At 43.7% G+C, this 19,957-nt stretch overlaps 1 protein-coding gene across 2 annotated transcripts in view; it reads right to left on the minus strand.

Annotated features, from left to right (window-relative positions):
• Positions 1–6,906: 6,906 nt before the first annotated feature.
• Positions 6,907–19,957, minus strand: part of GALNT9 (polypeptide N-acetylgalactosaminyltransferase 9) — a 384,878-nt gene continuing 371,827 nt past the window's right edge. For both annotated transcript variants that reach the window (XM_063964678.1, XM_063964679.1), the window contains exons 9-11: positions 18,690–18,785; positions 10,947–11,114; positions 6,907–8,697 (exon numbers count right to left, since the gene is read on the minus strand). In XM_063964678.1, the coding sequence (XP_063820748.1) occupies positions 8,551–8,697; positions 10,947–11,114; positions 18,690–18,785 (411 nt within the window). In that variant the 3' untranslated portion in view covers positions 6,907–8,550. The remainder of the gene's footprint in view (positions 8,698–10,946; positions 11,115–18,689; positions 18,786–19,957) is intronic.

The raw sequence follows: 19,957 nt of genomic DNA on the forward strand, positions 1-19,957 counted from the left end.
CATCCGGCGGTAGGGGCCAGGACCGGTGGTGCTCACAGGGGGAAGGGGTACTAGGTGTCGGGAAGGAACCTAGGTCAGCAAGAGGGCTAAAAGCCCTAAGGGGGCGCAGCAAGGCATCCAGGCGATGCATCACAAACCACGTAGCAATGGGTAGGAAACAGACCCCCCCCTGGAGAGACCTGAGGGGAAAAGCTAGAGAGAAAACAGGAATGAGGAACAGATGGAGCGCCAGCTCCAGAGAGAAATCGAAGAAGAGAAAAACAGAGCATGAAAAAACAGATTATCACATTGTAACAAGGGGTAACAACATAACAGTTGAGAACCGACTAAGGGATCGGGAAATCAGGACATGGAGGATCTAAAGTTAAACAGCTCCCCGGCTAGGGAGTACGACCAGGGAAGGTCGACACAAATATAGATACAGGACATCAAATCAGAAAGCTTGAAGTCCATCAGGGAACTGGAGGTGGAGCCGGAGAGGCTGTAGAAGCTGGAACCGTGAACCACTTTGAACGGGGAGGCGGAGGTGGGTTCCGCTGTGTCCGCAGAGGCAGGCATGGAGCAGAAAGGTCCTGTTCAGCGGTGTGGATACCCGGCTTGGAGAGCAGCGATTGAGCCTCGGGTAGGTTTCTGGCCGTGAGCAGCTTCCCTTGATGCCAAACCAAGATACGGAAGGGGAAACCCCAGCGGTACTTAACATTATGTTTGGAGAGCAGGGAAGTGATAGGCTTAAAGTCCCTACGTTTGGCCAGAGTAAGCGGGGATAAGTCCTGGAAGATCTGCAGGGAGACATTCTGAAAGGACACAGACCCAAGTAGCCGGGCTTCTCTCATAACGGCCTCTTTCGCAGTGAAGTAGTGCATTCGGAGAATGACATCCCTGGGCTGGAAAGAGTCTTGGGAGCGAGGTCGAAGGGCTCGATGTGCTCGGTCCAGGAGAAGATGGTCTTCAGGGGTGTCAGGTGATAGGTGGGCAAAGAGGCGCTTAAGGTAAAGATCAAGATGGGCTGCTTCAACCTCTTCAGGAATACCACGAATCCTCAGATTATTTCTCCTCGCCCTATTGTCCTGGTCTTCATGCTCCTCCCACAATTGGGCAACATCTTGGCGGAGTTGATGGAAGTCGGTCTTGACTGATTGTTGGAACGTCACCACCTCTTCTACTCGCCGTTCAAGTTGATCAGTTCTGGAGCCAATTTTGGCAATATCGGACTTCAGGGAGTGGAGAGCCTGGACAGAGGTCTTAACATCCCGCACCTCCTTAAGGAGGGAGAGAAAGTCCCTGCGGGTAAGGGGTGTGAGATTGTCATCTTCAGGATCAGAGTCGGAGGGACCATGGGGGTGTTCAGGAGCATCGGACCTGTTCTTGGCTGGAGTGCTCTTTTTAGTAAGGAATGGTGTAAGGTCAGATCCCTGCAATTTTTTGCCACCTCTGGGCATCTTGAACAGATGAGAAAGGGGGTAGTCAGCAGAATGGGAGGTAGAGAAGGCGCTCCAGCAGTATGGCTCAGGACCAGGGGGGGTAAGGCGGGGGTTCTAGAGAAGTGTCATGACGTGGCTAGCAAAGCAGCATAGGTGGGACAGGGCCGGGGAGCTTCGGCAGAAAGAAGGGTCCACGTGGTCCCGGAGGGGAGTCAGACAGTCAGAGGTGCAGGAGATGGGCTGGTGCACTCTGGAAATCCACCCCTATCCACGATCTGCGGGGATGAGGCCCGGACACGGACCAGCCAGTGACCGGGGCAGTACCAAGATCAGGCGGCAGGAAAGGGGTGTCTGGTCCCAGCAGTAGTAAGGGCCCTCAATGGGACCAGGAGAGGCAGGAGCCTGTAGGGGGGCAGGAGTGTGCAGGGCCAGAGCAAGTGCTGGGTCCCTCAGGCAGGCTGAAATACAGGCTCCGGAGGGCCACAGCAGGGGATCTCCAGCGTGGGGTCCAGGGCCGCAGGGGTGCTGAAGAGACACAGGCTGCCAGGGGAATGGGGAAGGCAGCGCTAGGCAGGGGCAGCTAAGGGCCCGCACGGAGTGATATTTTGGGCAGGGTCTCAGCTATAGCCTGCAGCCGAAGGGTCCCCACTCAGCCTCCAGATAATATTAGCACAGGGGGGGGGGGTTCGGTGAAATGACCCAGGAGGGGCAGGTTATATAATGCAGTCCCAGGGGAGACTAAAAGCCAGCCCCAGGATAAGCATGCAGGAGGGATGGGACTGCGTTCAGCCTGGCGTCTCAATCAGGGCCCCTGGCGGCTGCTGCGCACAGGCAGTAAGTACAAGGCTGCAGTGGGGGGGGATCACCGCTGGGCCAGGGGAGCAGCTCACATCGGCAGGAGGAAGTATTACTTGGACCGAACGTCTCCTGCATCCCTCTCCGGCTCCCGAGGCTTAAGATGGCCGCCGCCGGGACTCCGGACCTCCCGCACCTGCATTTGGCCGGTCTCTAAGTCCTCCTGCAGCGCCGCCGATCTCAGCAGCCCAAGCGAGGTGGTCCGGTCTCAGGGGTTCAGAGCGAGGGTCCCCCATCAGGCGCTCCACAGGTAAATACTTTGAGCGGCTGGCAGCGCCGGTCCCAAATCGAGGCCCTGGCTTCTGGGTGGTAGACAGGCCTCACCCGCAGGAGCCAGTAGACCGGCTCCCCGATTCTGCAGCACTAGTCCACCATGGAGAGGGGTCCCCACAGCTGCAGGGGCTGAAGTTAGGAGGGTTATTAGGCACAAGGGGAGAAAAACGAGGGTATTTTCTCCTCAGCTATAGTGGAGCTCCCTGCTCGTGCTGCCACTCAGTTCGGCCTCCAGGCCATGCCCCGTGAGCAAACATTTCTGATACAGTCTGTCCCAATAGCAACAGCTTACATGCACGAAAGTTTTCAGAAATGTTTGAGCATGCGCAGTTGTAAAAAGTCGTTCAACTATGAATTGCATGCAACTCACAATCAGGGCCAGTACTGTGCATGTTAGGGAGAAGTTGTGCTCAGTAGTGATGTATTTCACCTCAAAGGTAGGTTTGCAATAAGGTGGCTTAGAATAAATAACAAACTTAAGCCCCATAGAGAACTTGCTACTTCTCCCTCTCTATAAAGTTGCCAGCTAAGCTGCTTGCAAGTTTTCCCTGTTGCAACATACAGTAACACACAATTTGCAATCATTTTCATCCCCTTGTTTGCCTTGGTTTCCTTAGAGAGTCCTCCAAAACTCCAAAAACACACTGGTAGGTTATTTGGCTGATGACTATAAATGTGCCCCAGTGCACTTGTGTGTTATGGAATTCAAACTGTAAGCTCCAATGGGGCAGTGAATAACAAACATTCTCTGTACAGTGCTATGTAACAGATGGAAGACAAGAGGTGGCAGAGGAAAAAGAGCAGAGTGCTAGTAATAGAGAAGGAAGAGAGTGATAAAGAGGCATGTCATAAGGAAATTGACGATCGAACAAATTAGAGTAAGAAGAGGAGTAATAAATAGACAACCCAAAAGGAATAAAAACATGTTGATAGGAAAATGAGTGGATGAAAAGAAAAAGCTGCAAAAAGTGATAGTTGTAAAGAGTAGAGTTTTGGGATGCAGGGAATAGATAGGAAAGGGGAAAGATAGAGATGGTTTAGAAGTAGAAGTGACAGGGAGGGGGGGAGGTTCAGGGGAAGTTTGAGGAAAAATGAATTCACAGAAAGGGTAGTGGACAAATGGAATAGTCTCCCATCAGAGATTGTAGAGGCTAAGACAGTAGAGCAATTTAAACATGCATGGGATAGACATAAGGATATACTTACAAAGAAATAAGGATCAAATAAGGTTTAACGTAAAAATATGGTAAAAAAAAGGGGCAGACTAGATGGACCAAGTGGTTCTTATCTGCAGTCAAATTCTGTTTCTATAACAGTAGTTTCAGATAAGGGGATTCACTGTGAATTCTAAGGAGATAGGAAGTAGAGACAGAGAAGCCATCTTCCACTTACTGCGAATCTTCAGGACCACTGAGAGCAAGAAAAGCATCTGGGCCAGGAACACTGCCATGTATTATCCGCCTGAGATCACTTGTCCAAGTGAATAGAACACATTTATCTGACACATTCTTCAAAGTCAAGGAACTCTCTACAGCAGTATTCTTAGCAACTAGGGCTTCTGAAGCCTAGGATCCTACAACATAGTAAAATTATACTATATTCTGCTACAAAATATTCATTTTACATTTTAAAGAAAATTAAACAATAATTAAGTGTTAGATACACTGATACTGATATACTGATATTGTAAAACATGATAACAATATATTAAGAATCATTTACAACAAATATATTGATCTCATATTGGAATACTAGATTGTTAATTTACAGTTTCTCTGCATTTTACAGCAATAATAAAAAATATCCATTCTAATTATTCTGCATTTCTTCCACCTCTTCCTTACCTACCTTTCTTTAATAAAAATCTTGACCTTTTAAGGAAAGTTTTTTTGTGGTCTTGCCTTGGTCAGGGTACCAGGACACTCTCTGTGCGTGGATGGAGGCGTCCTCTCTACACAGAAATAAAGAAGTGTCTACATAGGAGAACCTCCTCAGAATGATATACCCCATGCCCTGAGCTCCACATGCTTCCAGTCAACATTGCAAATATAAATATATGAAAATACACTAATTCAACCCTAATGCATGCGATGGGTATGTCTACACAGTTATAATTACTAATATACAAAATAAGAAAAATATAAAAGTAACACTATAGACAGTGAGTAGCACCCTTCCACATCTCCTGCCCCAAGGACCATGTCTATGCAGTCTTTTATTAATATCTGGGATTGATATCTTGAAAGCTTGAAATGTCAGTGAGATAGAAGAAGAAAGGTCAGAAGACCTGGTCATGGGAGTGACATTCAGAGTATATATAGGTAATGTTCCATGTATCAGATCATTCAACTTAATCATTTCTGTGATGGCGCACTCCTCTACAAAATGTGAAAATAAATGTCCATTGAAGCTAATGCTTAATAAATTACTGCATTTCAATTACAGTGACTTTCTCCCAAAGAAGTTTAAGTTCACTTTTCTCTGTTTTGCATATGCCAACTTTTAATGGTGTTGTAATGAGCAATTAAACCCAAATGATGGAAGACTAGCTTAGATAAACAGCCCTTGTGTAATGAAAGTAATGAACTAATATTTATTATGAGCTTGGTTATTGCCTCTCAGCTCTGTTATTTGCCGCACTGATATATGAACTAAGGACAGATGATGTATGAGGTTGGTTTATTCTCTTCCCACATTGGGAGCAAGATGTATCAGGTCCATTTAACTGTCTGCTCCTGATAATGTCAGAGGATCTGCAGAGCTGGGCTTTGTGCACACAATTTCACAAACTCTTTAGTAAAAAAATGAAATAATCTTTCAATTTTGGTTTGCAGGTTATGGTCCATGAGTCTTACTCCTTAACTGTGCTGTCCTTTAAGAAATCATAAAAAATGTTGCCCCATCAGAAAGTAAATTGTCTCGTATAACATGCATGGCAGTAATGTAAGGGTATCACTTTCAGGGCCTAATTCAGCATGGATCGCTAATCAGAGAATTCGCGAACAGAGCGATTATTCAATGACTGCACCTGCATAGTGTTCACATTGCGCATTCGCGTGGGGTAATAGCAACAGAAAATCGCAATATAGCCGCTGTTTGACTGACAGGAAGCTGGCATTTCTGGGCGAAAACCTGCCATTTTCTGGGTGTGTCAGAAGAAGTGCAGGCGTGCCTGGGTGTTTTTACGGAGGGTCTCTGATGTCAGCGCAGACCAATTCCTTCCCGTCTCAGTCGCGGATTAGTTGCAGCCTTAGACTTATTTACATTTGCTCAGATGGAAAAAATATCTTCAATGCTCCAGAATTTGCATATGCATTTACGAATGGATAGCGATCTGTAATGTATTCGCAAACTTACACAGGGATTTTTTTCTTCCTGTCGGGGCGCTGCCTTTCTACTCGCAGACAGTTGCAATTTCTCAGAATAACGATCCTTGCTGAATTAGGCCCTCAGTACAGTATTTTGTACACTAACATTTTCCAATAATTGTAAAAGACTAGCATGAAATGCAATGCAGCCATGTGATCAATACATTTAGTGATATTACAGTGTAGTATTAGAAGTGAAAACACCAGATTTATAAATACCATTACCCATCTGTTATGATTGAACACATTATGGTGATTAAATTGGTGAGTTATTTTTCCTAGCCTTATGCTACAGAGGATGATCACACAGTCACAATAAAACCTTAACAAATTTGCACCTGGACAAAGCATTTAACAATGCCAGGGAGCAGATGCAATTTTATTTATTTTGCTTGCATACAGTGAATATACTGCAGGTTTTTGAATGTAGTGCTGGGAAGCTTTGTTTTTACATTACTGTACGGCTTAGACCTGTGCTAGCTTGTCCCAACTCTAAACCTGTATGCACCCTTTAAATTCCAAATGGGAAAAATTATTCCCATAAAAACATTACTCATCCACACATTAGTGCCAACTTCCACTAAACGAGGAAAGAAGGAAGACTTGGAGCTCCCATGCTGCAGCATCCAATAACAAGCTTTCTCCCCACACAAGTCACGTTTGATTTGCCTGTTGATTAAATCAGGGTGGAGTACTTTTTTTTTTTAATGCCAACAATTACTAGATGTAATATTTGAGTTCTCTGTGTAGCCTGATAGAAGACTTTTGTTACAAAAGTACAGTAATTTTAGGATTGTTAGTCTTTTGAACATGGATAATAAAACTTTTGTTGAAACCTTTGTTGAAACCTTGGTTTTACTGTACATCTTGGTTTATTTGTCCTCACTTGTGTATCAGGAATAAACTTTTTCCATCATGCCAGACCTTCTAAAGTGGATGTAATGTTGTTGTATATATTTAACACAAATAACATTTAGTTTGACACAATCTCCAGTAGACATTTTAATTGTGTGCAGAGTTTCATGATTTGAAAGGTTTACTCAATTAACATACTGATTTAAAAGTACCTCTTGTAAGATTTATGTCAGTCCAAGCAATATGAATCACAAGGTTTAGAAAAGTGACAAATGCTTTGTTTTTGATGATAACACAATAATCTCCATTGGACAAGTGTATAAAGGCAGGTTAAGATACTGTTGTAATTGTATGGTTGAAAAAAAAGCAGAAAAACTGATTTAAGTGAAAAATATGTTCTATACTGTATGTGGTGCTACAATGTTTGTTTTAATGAAACGCCCTTGGCATCCAATACAAATGTTTCTCTTTATTTGTGAAGGAAGCAGCAACCATCGCTTGATGCAATTTGAAATTTGTGGCCATATTTATCTCAGTACTAGAGAATGATTAGTCTCATTTCCTTGGTTGTTTGGTGTTTTTTTTGTCCCACTGAATGAGTCTCTTGCTCCCGGGGTAGAGCAACTTCTTACATGGGATTCACACTGCTCACTTTCAGTAGTAAGATTTAGATGACATGAACAGTGTGTTATGCAGGGGTCTTCATGCAGCTGAGGGATGTGTAAGCACAATGACACTGCCAATCCCTGACAGATACGGCTAGCCGGTTCCTTCACTAAATAACTACTTATTAGGAATTAAGGGGACAGGATGTGGCCCTGCCAGATAATTTTTGTATGTACAGTATTGAGCTGTTCTTATTTTCTTATATGACACATTAAAAATTTACATTGCGTTGTGATTTATAAATAGTATCTTTAACAGCTCACTGCATCAATATTGTCTCATATTAATAATACGGATTGATGCTTTATGTGAGATGACTGGTGAATAATCCGACTTGTACTTATTAAGTGGTAAATAAAGTACTCCCTACTACACTGATGAAGATGCTGGTGTTTATGAACCTATGGGGGGAGAGAAAGAGAGAGAGAGACAGGTAATGTGATTGTATATAGCAAGTGTAAGCATTATCTCATAGAAAACAATCTTTACTTTAGAGTAAATCTGTATCTGAGGGCACAAATATGTTTTGCGACTAACTGCAGAACATAAGAGGATCTCCGTTCTCTGTGTCCTAATTATTTCTGAGCACTGTCTGCACAATTAACACTTGCAGACATTTAATAAAACTCTGGGGTATTAACAGCAAATAGATTCCTTGCCCATTGGTGATTATTGCTTACTTACATTTGCATCTTATTTACATATTATTTAGCACAATAAATCACACATGCTGATGCGAGGGATGCTCTGTTCTTTTGTATAGGAAGTACAATAAAAAGGCACATGATAATTGTAGGAATTGTGCACCAGTTCGTAACACAAAATCTACCAGCAGAAAGAAGCTTTTCACTTATATCCTTCTAAAATACAAACATAAACTCTTCTGTCTACTAAACCTCCAGCTGTGAAGTGCTCGGCCCTTCTCTTCCTTTTGGTATTTCCACACATGATCCATGACAGCTAATCCACTTAGTGGAGGAGCTAGTATCATGTGATGTTCAGTGGTCCATGAACAGATGGTGGAAAATGTCCTCTTCTCTTGTGTTTAACCAAGAAGGTTTTCTGTATGTATAGTCCAGGTCTAAATGGAACACCCCTTTTTTCCATAAACATCAATTCCGACCATGTTTTATCCAGTTTCTTATAATCCATTTCTGTCCTGAGCATCGCTGCACCACCAGTCTAAGTCCAAAATTTGCATCCTTGGACATCTCGACCTCTAGACAGCGACCTGTGTCTCTACTGACAATGGGGCTATTCTGTATACAGGAGAGAGAATAAAGGCTGTCATTATTCTCATAAAACTACATTCTGAGAGAATTAATTATTGGAAAATGAAAGTATAAGTAATGCATTTGTAAAACTTGTATAAAAGAATTAGTAGCATAAAACATTTGTATTTTATTTTCTATTGTATGTTGCTTAATTAATCTTGCACTGAGACATGCTAATTAAACTATCCACGCACAATGTCATAAAACAGTGCTATTATATGTTTATTAAGAATTGTCTACAATGGAAACAAACCACCTATACAACATTAAGAATTCAACCAGAAGCCTTCTCTTTAACCCTCAAGATCTACAATATTTGTCCTTTCGACATCATTATACCCTCACAGTTTTGTGAACTAATTCATCCCCCACAGTCCAGGAAATCATGAAACACTTAAGTGCTTTGAGGATAGGTTTGGCAGACTCTAAGGCAGTGTTTCCCAACTCCAGTTCTCACAGAACCCTATCTGTGCACGGTTTGTCTCTCCTTGCTGGAGCACAGGTGTATCCATTGGTAACTGACACACTTTAAAGGGGTCGTATTCATGTGACCGACGGTCGGGAGACCGACGGTCACATGACCTCCTCCAGCATCCCGACCCCCACTATCCCGATGGTCGGCATGCCGACCAACAGGGACTATTTCCACTCGTGGGTGTCCACGACACCCATAGAGTGGGAATAGAACCCGTGGCGATCGTGGCTTGCTGCACTCGCCCCTCCCCGCCGGGATCCCGGCGTCGGTATGCTGCCGGGATCCCGGCGTCGGTATGCTGACCGGCAGTCAGGAGACCGCCGGTCAGCCATACTACACCCCTTTAAAGATACACAAATGGTACTGATTATTTAACTTGTGATCATGAGAGGAAAACATACAGTGTTAGGGTACCCCGAGGACTAGGGTTCTCTAATCAGAAGAACATGGAGGTACCTTTTTCCCATAGATAGCCCAGGCTGCTTTACCTTGCGGCTGGCTGAGGGGTTGTGTGGAAGGGTTGGGTACAGAATTCCAGCGGTTTGGATCCTGACAGAGTACTGTCAGCGGGGTATTAGGCGGTCAGAATCCCGGCAGATCGAGATAAGTATTTTTACCGTAACTCTTTCCATTAATCCTACCCCTAACCCACCCCACCCTCAGCCTAACCCTAACAGCCCCCACCCCACAGCCTAATTGTAGCCTCCCGCACCCCACAGCCTTACCCTAACCTCCTCCACCCCAACAACCTATCCCTAACCCTCCCCTAGTGCTTACTCCTAAGCCCCCCCCCCCCCTCCGGGCTTGCACTCGAGTTCCATCAAGATTCTGACTGGTGGAATCCCACTGTCTGTATTGTGCTGGATTTCTGACTGCTGGGATCCTTATGTAATTTCGTGGGGAAACGCGGAGCAGAGTTGCTGTTTTTAACGTATTTATTTTTCATATAGGGCACTAGACATTGAGACTATTTTATCACAGGTAGCAAGTGTGCCTGTAACTGCTAATCTGCCAAACAGGACCACTAAATGTATAGAACTTCAATGGAGTAATACATTTCTATACACCATCCAAGCAATGTAAAGAAAAAAACTTTATATACATGAAAATGATGTCTGCAATTAAATACATGTCCACTCACTCTCATAGTTTATTTACTTTATAAAACTTTATACTATCGAAAACAATGGTAGGTACTAAAGGGGTAGGAAGTTGAATTTTGATTTGATGCTCAAAGTGCACCTTCTAATGACTTTTCTGTATCTCTGCCAATAATGGAAGACTTCTAGGGGGGAATTCAATTCTTTTAGGCACAGCTATAATTAATGGGCACCCAATGATGCAATTCAATTGTTCCAGATGCCCATTAATTATTGCACTGTTCAAGACCAAGTAGCCGGGTTTAACTGCCATTTGGACCCCCGAGCTAAGAACATTTTATATATTTCTTCTCGCCATCCCAATAGGCTGCGAGAAGAAATGTGCCCCCACTTGCACCTGAACAGAGCAACAGTTAAATAGCTCTGTCCGGCGCTAAATAATAGTAGCATGTAATGAGGTCCTTTGTACCAAAACAAACGTATCTCTATTGTATGGATTTCTATGGAAGATGATCCTTTGAAACAGATGTATAAAATACAGTAGCTGTCCATGAAATAGGCCAGTTACGGTATATGTACAGTATAGTACTGCTCAAGAACTTAAATAATTACTATTTTTTGCTTTCCGAATAATTTCTTCATGTGTAACAACCTCTCACCTGTGTAAAATCCCAAAGTTTCTGTGTCGGTCTCGGGATGTCTTCACATTTCTTGAGAGTGGGGATTCTTCCTTTGCCGTCATCAATCAGACACTTTGTATCAGGTAAGAAGGCAGTAGAGCCCAGGGGACCTAACTGCAGCAGACCCTCTGAGCTGTAACGTACCAGCTGCACCAAAACACATGGAGAAAACAAGTCACAGTCTGTTCTGCCAACTGTCAGCAGTGAATGTTGTATCACATTGGTGTTCATAAAGCAAGTACATCTGCAAAATAATTATTTTACTTACTCTGAAGCAATGTGTACATAATATATTTATATGCGTAAAATAAAATGTATATGTGTGAGTGTGTTTCACCACAATTACAGAGAGCACATCAGGTGGTGGTACAACAGTCTTTTCTCCTTACATTGGGTGCCATGCAGTTACATCCATTGGCACAGTAGACTTGTCACAACTTATATGGTTAGATATTATGGAGACTTAGTATCTAGAAGCTTTTACATTAGAATGATTACAGTAAAGGTTTGTTTATGCACAATGCAAAACCACTTTATCTATAATTTATCTATAGTCTGTTTTCTTAATACAGATTTTGATAGGAGGTAGGAGCATTCTCCTCAACTGACCTTGCAAGACAGTTTGGGGCAAGTACAGTAAATGTGTTACACCAATACCAAGTGTGGTTAGAACTACTGTTTTGAAGGGGCATTGATTACTCTATGAACACACTGTTCTGTCTTATACAAGTTTGTTGGTTTTATGCTTCCTGTTGTTTGCTTTGAAATGCCACATAAAAAGTTCAAAGTCCATATCATAAAGTAATTCAGATCTTTGCATAGTGTGATCAAATTTCTGCTTCTAAAGGGCACATCAGAAGCTGAAATTCATTGCCAAGGTTGAGGTGTTCTGTTCAGTGATAATGTCATGTCACGGAAACAGGTTTGGGTTTGGTGCACTGCCTTCAATAATGGCAGTACAGACGTTCAAGATGAGCCGTGATCTGGACGGCCAAGCACAGCCGCCACAGGCGATGAAATTCAGCTTTTGATGTGCCCTTTAGATGCCAAAATCTGATCACACTATGCACCTTAATGTTTGACCATATTTCCACCATCCCTCCCATCTTACAACTGATGTTGGGACAGTATGACTGATATGAGATGCAGTCTAATGGCTGTGAGGGGAAGCAGCGGTCTACCTGCTCTGCCCTGGTGGGAAATTAAATGAAAATGAAATAGAGAACATTATACACATGATAGGTCTTGTTACCTTATGTATTGAACCACCCCCGTATAATAACTGTCCGTTATCAGCACACATTGGGCCTAATTCAGACATGATTGCTAGGGTGCGTTTTTTGCATCCCTGCGATTAGGTAGTCGCTGCCTAAAGGGGGAGGGGGAAATCGCTGTGCAGGGGTGCGATCGCATGTACAGGAGAGCTGCACAAATGCAGTCTCTGCACAGCCCAGGACTTACTCTTCCAGTGCGATGATTGGGGCCTGAGCTGACATCAGAAACCCTCCCTACAAACGCTTGGACATGCCTGGATTTTCCGGACACTTCCTGAAAACGGTCAGTTGCCAACCACAAACACCCTCTTCCTGTCAATCACCTTGTGATCGCCCGTGCAATCGCTTTTCTCGTACATCCCGTCGCTGCCAGGCGATCCCCGTCACTGAGGACCGACGCGCCTGCACATTGCGGTGCATATGCATGCGCAGTTCAGACCTGATTGCAGGCTGTACGAAAACGCAGCAAAGCGATCAGGTCTGATACTTACCATAGGGGATAAGTCCGCACCAATCACAGGACAGGACATCACCAAACACAAGTCAGTAATTATTGTAGTCTTTCTGAAGCTTTTAAACACAGCAAAACATGGAACAAATAGCATTATGAAAAATGCCAATACACACCCCTCAGCTACCTTGCTTTAGGCAAAACAATCCTGTTTTTGGGAGATTTTACCAGCAGTCAGAACTTTTGCCCAAATTGCTGTGACTGTTTAGTAGTATGTCCCAATCACCGACATCTTGCTCTGGTGAGTATGCACCTGCCACTGGTTTGCTAGACAACACGTGGGTGCTCTTAGAATAGGAGAGGATGTTAGGCATGCCCCCAATGAGGTGACAAACTGCGGCCCACATGCAGTGTACAGCTGAGTTGTTAAAATGTAAGGAAGAGTGCTACAAAAGGCAAAGGTGCATAAACTCAACTAAATGCACCAATGGATATGAAAATGCTTGAAGCATTTTTATATCCATTTACATACATTTAGAAAATGCTAAAATTACATTATAAAAAATAATGTGGGTATGAGGGCTTATGCCGCAAGCAGGCCAGACAAAAATGGCTTTGTATTTTAAGTATTAGTGGTCTTTCCTGGGCTCCCAAACTTTTCATGCAAAGCCCCTAGCCACAAATGCCTCATACACACTAAATAATTCGTCTGTATTGTCCTATCCATGTACCCAGTACAATTTTTCTGGAGATATAGGTTAAGGAACTGCAGGTCTGGTGGTGGAGCTATTGAAAAAAAGTAAGAAATAGATAGTTCTTAGAAAAGTAGGCACTCAAAATGGACTTTAAAATAAAACTTATCTTATAGAAAATACATTTTGGACCAGGACAGGTTCAGGAACCCAGTTCCTGGTTACATCATATTTAATGAGAGGTTCAGTAACTGAGTTCCTGCTGGTTCCTGCTGAAAATTAGCACTGCATGTACCCTACAATGCTACCATAGCTTTCAATGACTATGGGGGTCATTCCGAGTTGATCGTAGCCCTGCAAAAATTTTCAGGGCTACGATCATGTGCATAGACATGCGGGGGGACGCTCAGCACAGGGCTATCCCGCCCTGCATGTCAGTGCCACCTCCCCCCCACAGAAGTGCAAAAGCATCGCACTGCGGCGATGCTTTTGCACTTTAGGACTAGCTCCCGGCCAGTGCAGCTTTAGCGTGCTGGCCGGGAGCTACTCGTCACTCCCCAGCCTGCAGCGGCTGTGTGTGACATCATGCAGCCGCTGCGGCCCACCCCCCGCATGGTGCAGCCATGCCTGCATTGGCCGAACCGCGCCCCCTAAATGTCGGCTTAACGCCGCCGTCCAGCCCCTTCCCGCTCAGCGACCGCCTCTGCCTCAGAGGCGATCGCTAGGCAATGAAGGCCTTCGGCCGCCTGGCATGCACCGGTGCCCTGTGGCGCCAGCGCATGTGCAGTTCTGACCCGATTGCTGCGCTGCGATAAACTGCAGCAAATGATCGGGTCGGAATGACTCCCTATGTGGCTACTAATACCAATGTATCCTGTCTGCATAAAATAAATATATAAAAGTAACTCAGGATAAAACTTTGGGGTCTATTTACTAAGCCTTGGATGCAGATAAAGTGGATGGAGATAAAGTCCCAGCCAATCAGCTCCTTACTGCCATGTCACAGGCTGTGTTTGAAAAATGTCAGTTAGGAGCTGATTGGCTGGTACTTTATCTCTGTCCATGGCTTAGTAAATAGACCCCTTAGCCTATGGGCAAAAAAAAATAAAAAAAATGTGCAAAGTAAATACCTTTGGTAATGCAGGCATAGAACAATGTGGTCTTTCCCCACATCTTGGCTTGTGTATCTTCAGCAATTTGTGCAGAACAATAAAGATAAAGTAGGTGCAGGCAATGGTCATGGGCCATCTGCACTCTGACTCTTTTATGGGGAGGCAGTAAAGACAATATCATAACTGCCAACCTTCTCAATTTCAGCAGGACAGTCTTAATTTCAGGGCTCCATCTCACTGTCATGATCAAGACTGCAGTGCCCTGATCTGCCTAGCAATTAATAGGAATGGCACAGTCACTGATGGCCTGCATAGCAGAACAGCGGTGAATGGGTGTCACACACAGCAATGAAATAGTGATTGCATGGAACAAAAAGGGAAGGAGGGGCACTTTTCAGTGCTAGACATACCTCTGAAGGCATGACCAAGATGGACTGGAACGCTTTAACGCCAAGTAAGAATTTAAGTTAGTATCCGGCTGTGGTTGCAACATACCCAATTCCTCTCTCCAAGTAGAAGTAATACTACAGAAAGTTTCCTAAATATGCCTTACCACAAGTTCAGATTTGGGTGTGGAACTATCATAGATTGACTGTGGTAGCAAATACCATCCGTGCTGAAGTTTCATTTAGTCATATTTTTCTTTCAGATTATATAAGACTAATAATACAAAGATTTGTATGTGAGCAAATACTTAAATACTTCCAAATTCGCTAGTTTATGACCTCTCTCCAACTCACATATGAAAGCTAACCTGTAAATCTGGTAATAATCTTCCCTTTTTTGCTTACTTTGTAAGAACCGGACAAAGCATGGCTTTCTAAGTGATCCTTCAACATATGCCACTGATTTATTCTTTGTGGGTGGATGGGAATTGACAATACAAAGCTGCAATACTCAGTCTAATCCCCAAGCATTGCATACAGACCAGGATCTTAAGAAAATATGGGCTCAAGAACTAGTGGAGTGGATCAATCAAGATAAATGAGTCACTGGCTGCTTGAGCCATGTGCTCAAGAAGGGATTATGGTAGGACTCTTGAGAGTACACTTGGTCACTGTAGGTTGACAGGCATTCTTTAGCCCAGCTCAGGCACAATATCTGCAGTCCCTCACTTTGCATGATGCTATGGCTAGATCTGAGAACCACATCAGCAGAAAAATGCTGTAGGTTACAGTTTCACTATGACTTGCTTCTCTGGCAAGAAATAGTCAAACTCTTCTATTTTCTCTGATAATATTCAGCTAAACATGCAAATGTAACCTCTCCAGTATCTGTCAACCTGAATTTCCCCTCAAAAGGAAGAATAAACAACAGCGAGAAATTTCTTAGCTGAGAAGACGACACTCACAAATAGCCATTATGAAAACAAAGTGTTCAGCTGAGCGTTATCTTAAATTTATAGGGCAGCACTGCTGTTGGTAATAGGCCAATTTATGCTTGGGTAAATATAGCTAAACAGACAGCGAATGCTATTAAGATATGTTGTGACAATAAACCAGAGGAGAGAGTATTATTTTATAGATGCTGAAATGCCCAAGTTGGTATTTTTCATGTCTTAATTATATAAATACACATATCTTTTCATTGCCTGAATAAAATATTATCCTTTAAGTTATGCATAAGTCTTTTTAAAGTCATATTCCATGATATGTTACAATTATTGTTGCCTGTGTGGAACACAAGTGATCTTAATTGGAAGATTTTAAGTGAAAAGATCTTTCAGCAGCATGATTGTACAGGTTTAAAAGACGTGATCACCCAAAGCCCGAATACAGTTGTAACTGTGTGCATGGGTAGAGTGAGCAATCCTAATATCTTTTCTTCACTTGCTGAGTAAACTTTATCAAATGTAGATTGTTCTAACTGCATACAAGTTGTTCAATGTAAAGACTGATTGCAGAGGTGTAATTACACATTTGTTTTCCAATAAAAAGTTTTGTAAGGAGAAACATTCCTAGCCAGCAGCTAAATGTAATAGCCTCCGAGTTTTGGAGGGGCAGGAATTTTGTGCGAGTCTGCCTATTTTTTTTAAAACCGCAATCATTTACAAGGCACAGTGTTAGTAGTTTTAACAAACATTCTGCATTTAGCACATCTATCCAACTTCTGTCACCTTAAAAAATCTGCAAAAACATACATATGTTTAGTCAGATACATTTCACAAGGGATGTGGTTATGTGACAGACGGCGGGATCCCTCACGATGAATAGCCCGCCAGCCGGCATGCCGACCAACAGGGACTGTTCCAACTCGGGAGTGTCCACGACACCCATAGAGTGGGAAAAGAACCTGTGGCAAGCGCAGTGAACCACCGAGCCCACTGTGAGGCGAGCATAGCTTGCCCGCAAGGGGCTTTGTTGCGCTCAACCCCCGACCATCTAACATTCAGGACCCCCCATGTCGGTATGGTGACCGGCGGTCTCCCGACTGCTGGTCACACGAACCCAGCCCTTTCACAGTGTATCCAGCTCTGGAACGCTAACAAAGGTGCCGGGTTTTCAGTAGCATGTACATACACACTATGATACTGTAGAGGGAGCATAGCAATGTGCTACGACAGTGATAGTAATAGATTTGAAAGTCACATTACCCTATTTGTACACTACTCAATAATGTGATGAAGTATCACAACAGAGAATATAGGGGGTCATTCTGAGTTGATCGCACGTAGTAACTTTTTGCTGCTCGTGCGATCAACCTGACGGCGGAGTGTATTTTAGCATAGCAGGGCTGCGAACGCTTGTGCAGCCCTGGTATGCTAAAAAGTTTCACGTAAAACAAGACCAGCCCTAGACCTACTTACCATTTGCGATGGATCCATCGATACAGGTCCCGGATTTGATGTCAGATATCCGCCCTCAAAACGCCTGGACGCGCCTGCGTTCGCTGGACCACTCTCGGAAAACGGTCAGTTGATTCCCCCAACACACCTTCCTCCTGTCAATCTTCTTGCGGTTGCCGCTGCGACCGCTTTCCTTATTCCCAGCATTGTTGGCCGGCGACAGCAACGACGTGCGTGCGCAATGCGCACGCCGCACATGCGCAGTTTCGACCCGATCGCACCGCTGCAAAGAAGTACAGCGTGCGATCGGGTCGGAATGACCCTCTTAGTCTTGCCAGTGTTACAAATACATTCAAAAGTAGCATTTTATGTATAAAATATAATTCAATACAAGTACAATCCATACATACAAATTAAATTAAATTAAATTAAATACAAACATCAGTTATAGTCCCCTTTAAACATTCTCTTTTCCAGTCCAGTTCAAGTAGAAATATCACTTAAGAAATGTACAGAGCTGGCCACAGCTCCATATAATATCACAGTTAATCTCATAAAATAAGATGGGGAGGTCAATCTGAATTCAGGCAATCAGCAGCAGCTGAGCTAGTGCTGCTAATAGTCATCATTACCACCATCCTCATTGCATGTGGTTTCCCTTGGTTGCCCCATCCTTCCAGCATCCAGACAGGTATATACAGTATGTATACAGTATGTGTCATATTTACATGAACAAGTCATTACTGGCTTAGCCTACATTCACCCACCATTATCTCCCCATTACTGCATCAAACTATGCATAGACATACATGTTTCAACCTTCTTGGTGCACATATGCAGTATGGAAATGCCTATTTTATGATTACATATGTGTGAACATAACAGTTGTCTCTGCAATTTTACACAAGCCCCATAGCGCCCAGATTTTAACGTTGTGAGTGTTATCTGCTGACTGTCTAGCAAAGGCTGATACCCTCTCCTGCTGCATCATCAAGGACCATCGTTACTGCTCCCAGACAAAGCTGTCCAGGTCAGTGTCATCTGATCAAACAGGCACGTTCTTAGAGGGGAGGAGCCATATTCTAGGGCACAATCAGGGTGTTCATAATCTGGATGAAGAAACATTACAGCTGCATTGCATGATCTAAATTTGTATACGAGAAATGCAGTGGAACATATACGTTGTTAGGTGGGGTGTGACTAGAGACATGGCATTTGTGTGAATATTTTGCGCAGATTTGCATTTTTTTCAGGTTTAGAAGGATGGGTGGCATGCAGTATAGTGGTAATATGTGCAATAAAGATAGCCATTAGTGCACTTAAAATCCAGATACAAATATCCAAATATGAGATATAATAGGAAGTCTGGAATGCTTACTAACTGTACGATAACCCCAATCATTGTTACCTGTGAGGACATGCCATGGCAGGGGTACAAAATGGCTTTATTGTCATCTTCAGAGCCTTGGTCCAAACAATAACCCGTTGCTTTACTGTTACGAAGCTGAAATTGATTAAAATAAACATTTTGAATCAACTGTTACCAGTTGAAGTAATGCAAATAATCTGAAATGATAACCAAAAAGATAACGAAGATTTTCAAAAACTTTCATTCATTTTACAGTTTTGGGTTGAGACTCTTCTACTAAATATGTAGAATGATACCTGAATGACAAAAGCGGAGAAGTGGACCAGTGGAGAAGTTGCCCATACTGTAGCAACTAATCATCCTTGAGGTAACATTTATCAAGTACATACTATAGAATGTTAGGTCGAAACTGACTGGTTGCTATGGGCAACTTTTCCATTGGTCCAATTCTCCATTCTTTTCACTGCTTTGTACATAAACCCATAGGGGGGAATTCAATTGTTTGAAAAGTAAGTTGGGTGTCTGTTTTTTCCTGTCTATTAGATAGGAAGAAACAGACACCCAACCGACTTTTCAAACAATTGACTATCCCCCATAGTCCTTTACATCAATTGACATTACCTGACCATGTCCAAGTAAGACTGAAAAATATGTATTATGTAGCAATGACAAAGAACAAAACTGAGTATGGGAATGATGTTTATGGCACAATGCTCCTTCTGCATTAATTCTACTAAAACAATGCTGAATTATTCACGTACACTTTCCTTTTATCATACTAAGACACACAGCATATAATATAAATGGAATATACTGTATTTAGGGGGTCATTCTGACCCGATCGCTCGCTGCAGTTTGTGCGCAGCAATCGGGTCGGAACTGCGCAGTCATCGGTGCCCAGTGATCGCCTCTGAGACAGAGGCGGTCGCTGGATGGGAGGAGGCTGAACGGCGGCGTTAAGCCGCCGTTTAGTAGGCGTGGTCCGGCCATTGCAGGCGTGGTTGGACCGTTGGGGGGAGCGTGGCATGGCGGCTGCATGACATCTCACGCAGCCGCTGTGGCCAGTGGCAGCGGCACACAACTCCCGGCCAGCCGCAGGAGCTGCGCTGGCCGGGAGTTACTCCACAGATACAAAGGCATCGCCTCTGTGCGATGCTTTTGTATTTGTGCGGGGGGGGGGGGGGGGCGGCACTGACATGTGGGGTGGACTAGCTCTGTGCTGGGCGTCCCCCCGCATGTCTGGAAACATGATCATAGCTGTGCTAAATTTAGCACCGCTACGATCAACTCGGAATGACCCCCTTAAT

The sequence above is a fragment of the Pseudophryne corroboree genome, chromosome 1 (genome assembly GCF_028390025.1).
Source record: "Pseudophryne corroboree isolate aPseCor3 chromosome 1, aPseCor3.hap2, whole genome shotgun sequence".
NCBI lineage: Eukaryota > Metazoa > Chordata > Amphibia > Anura > Myobatrachidae > Pseudophryne > Pseudophryne corroboree.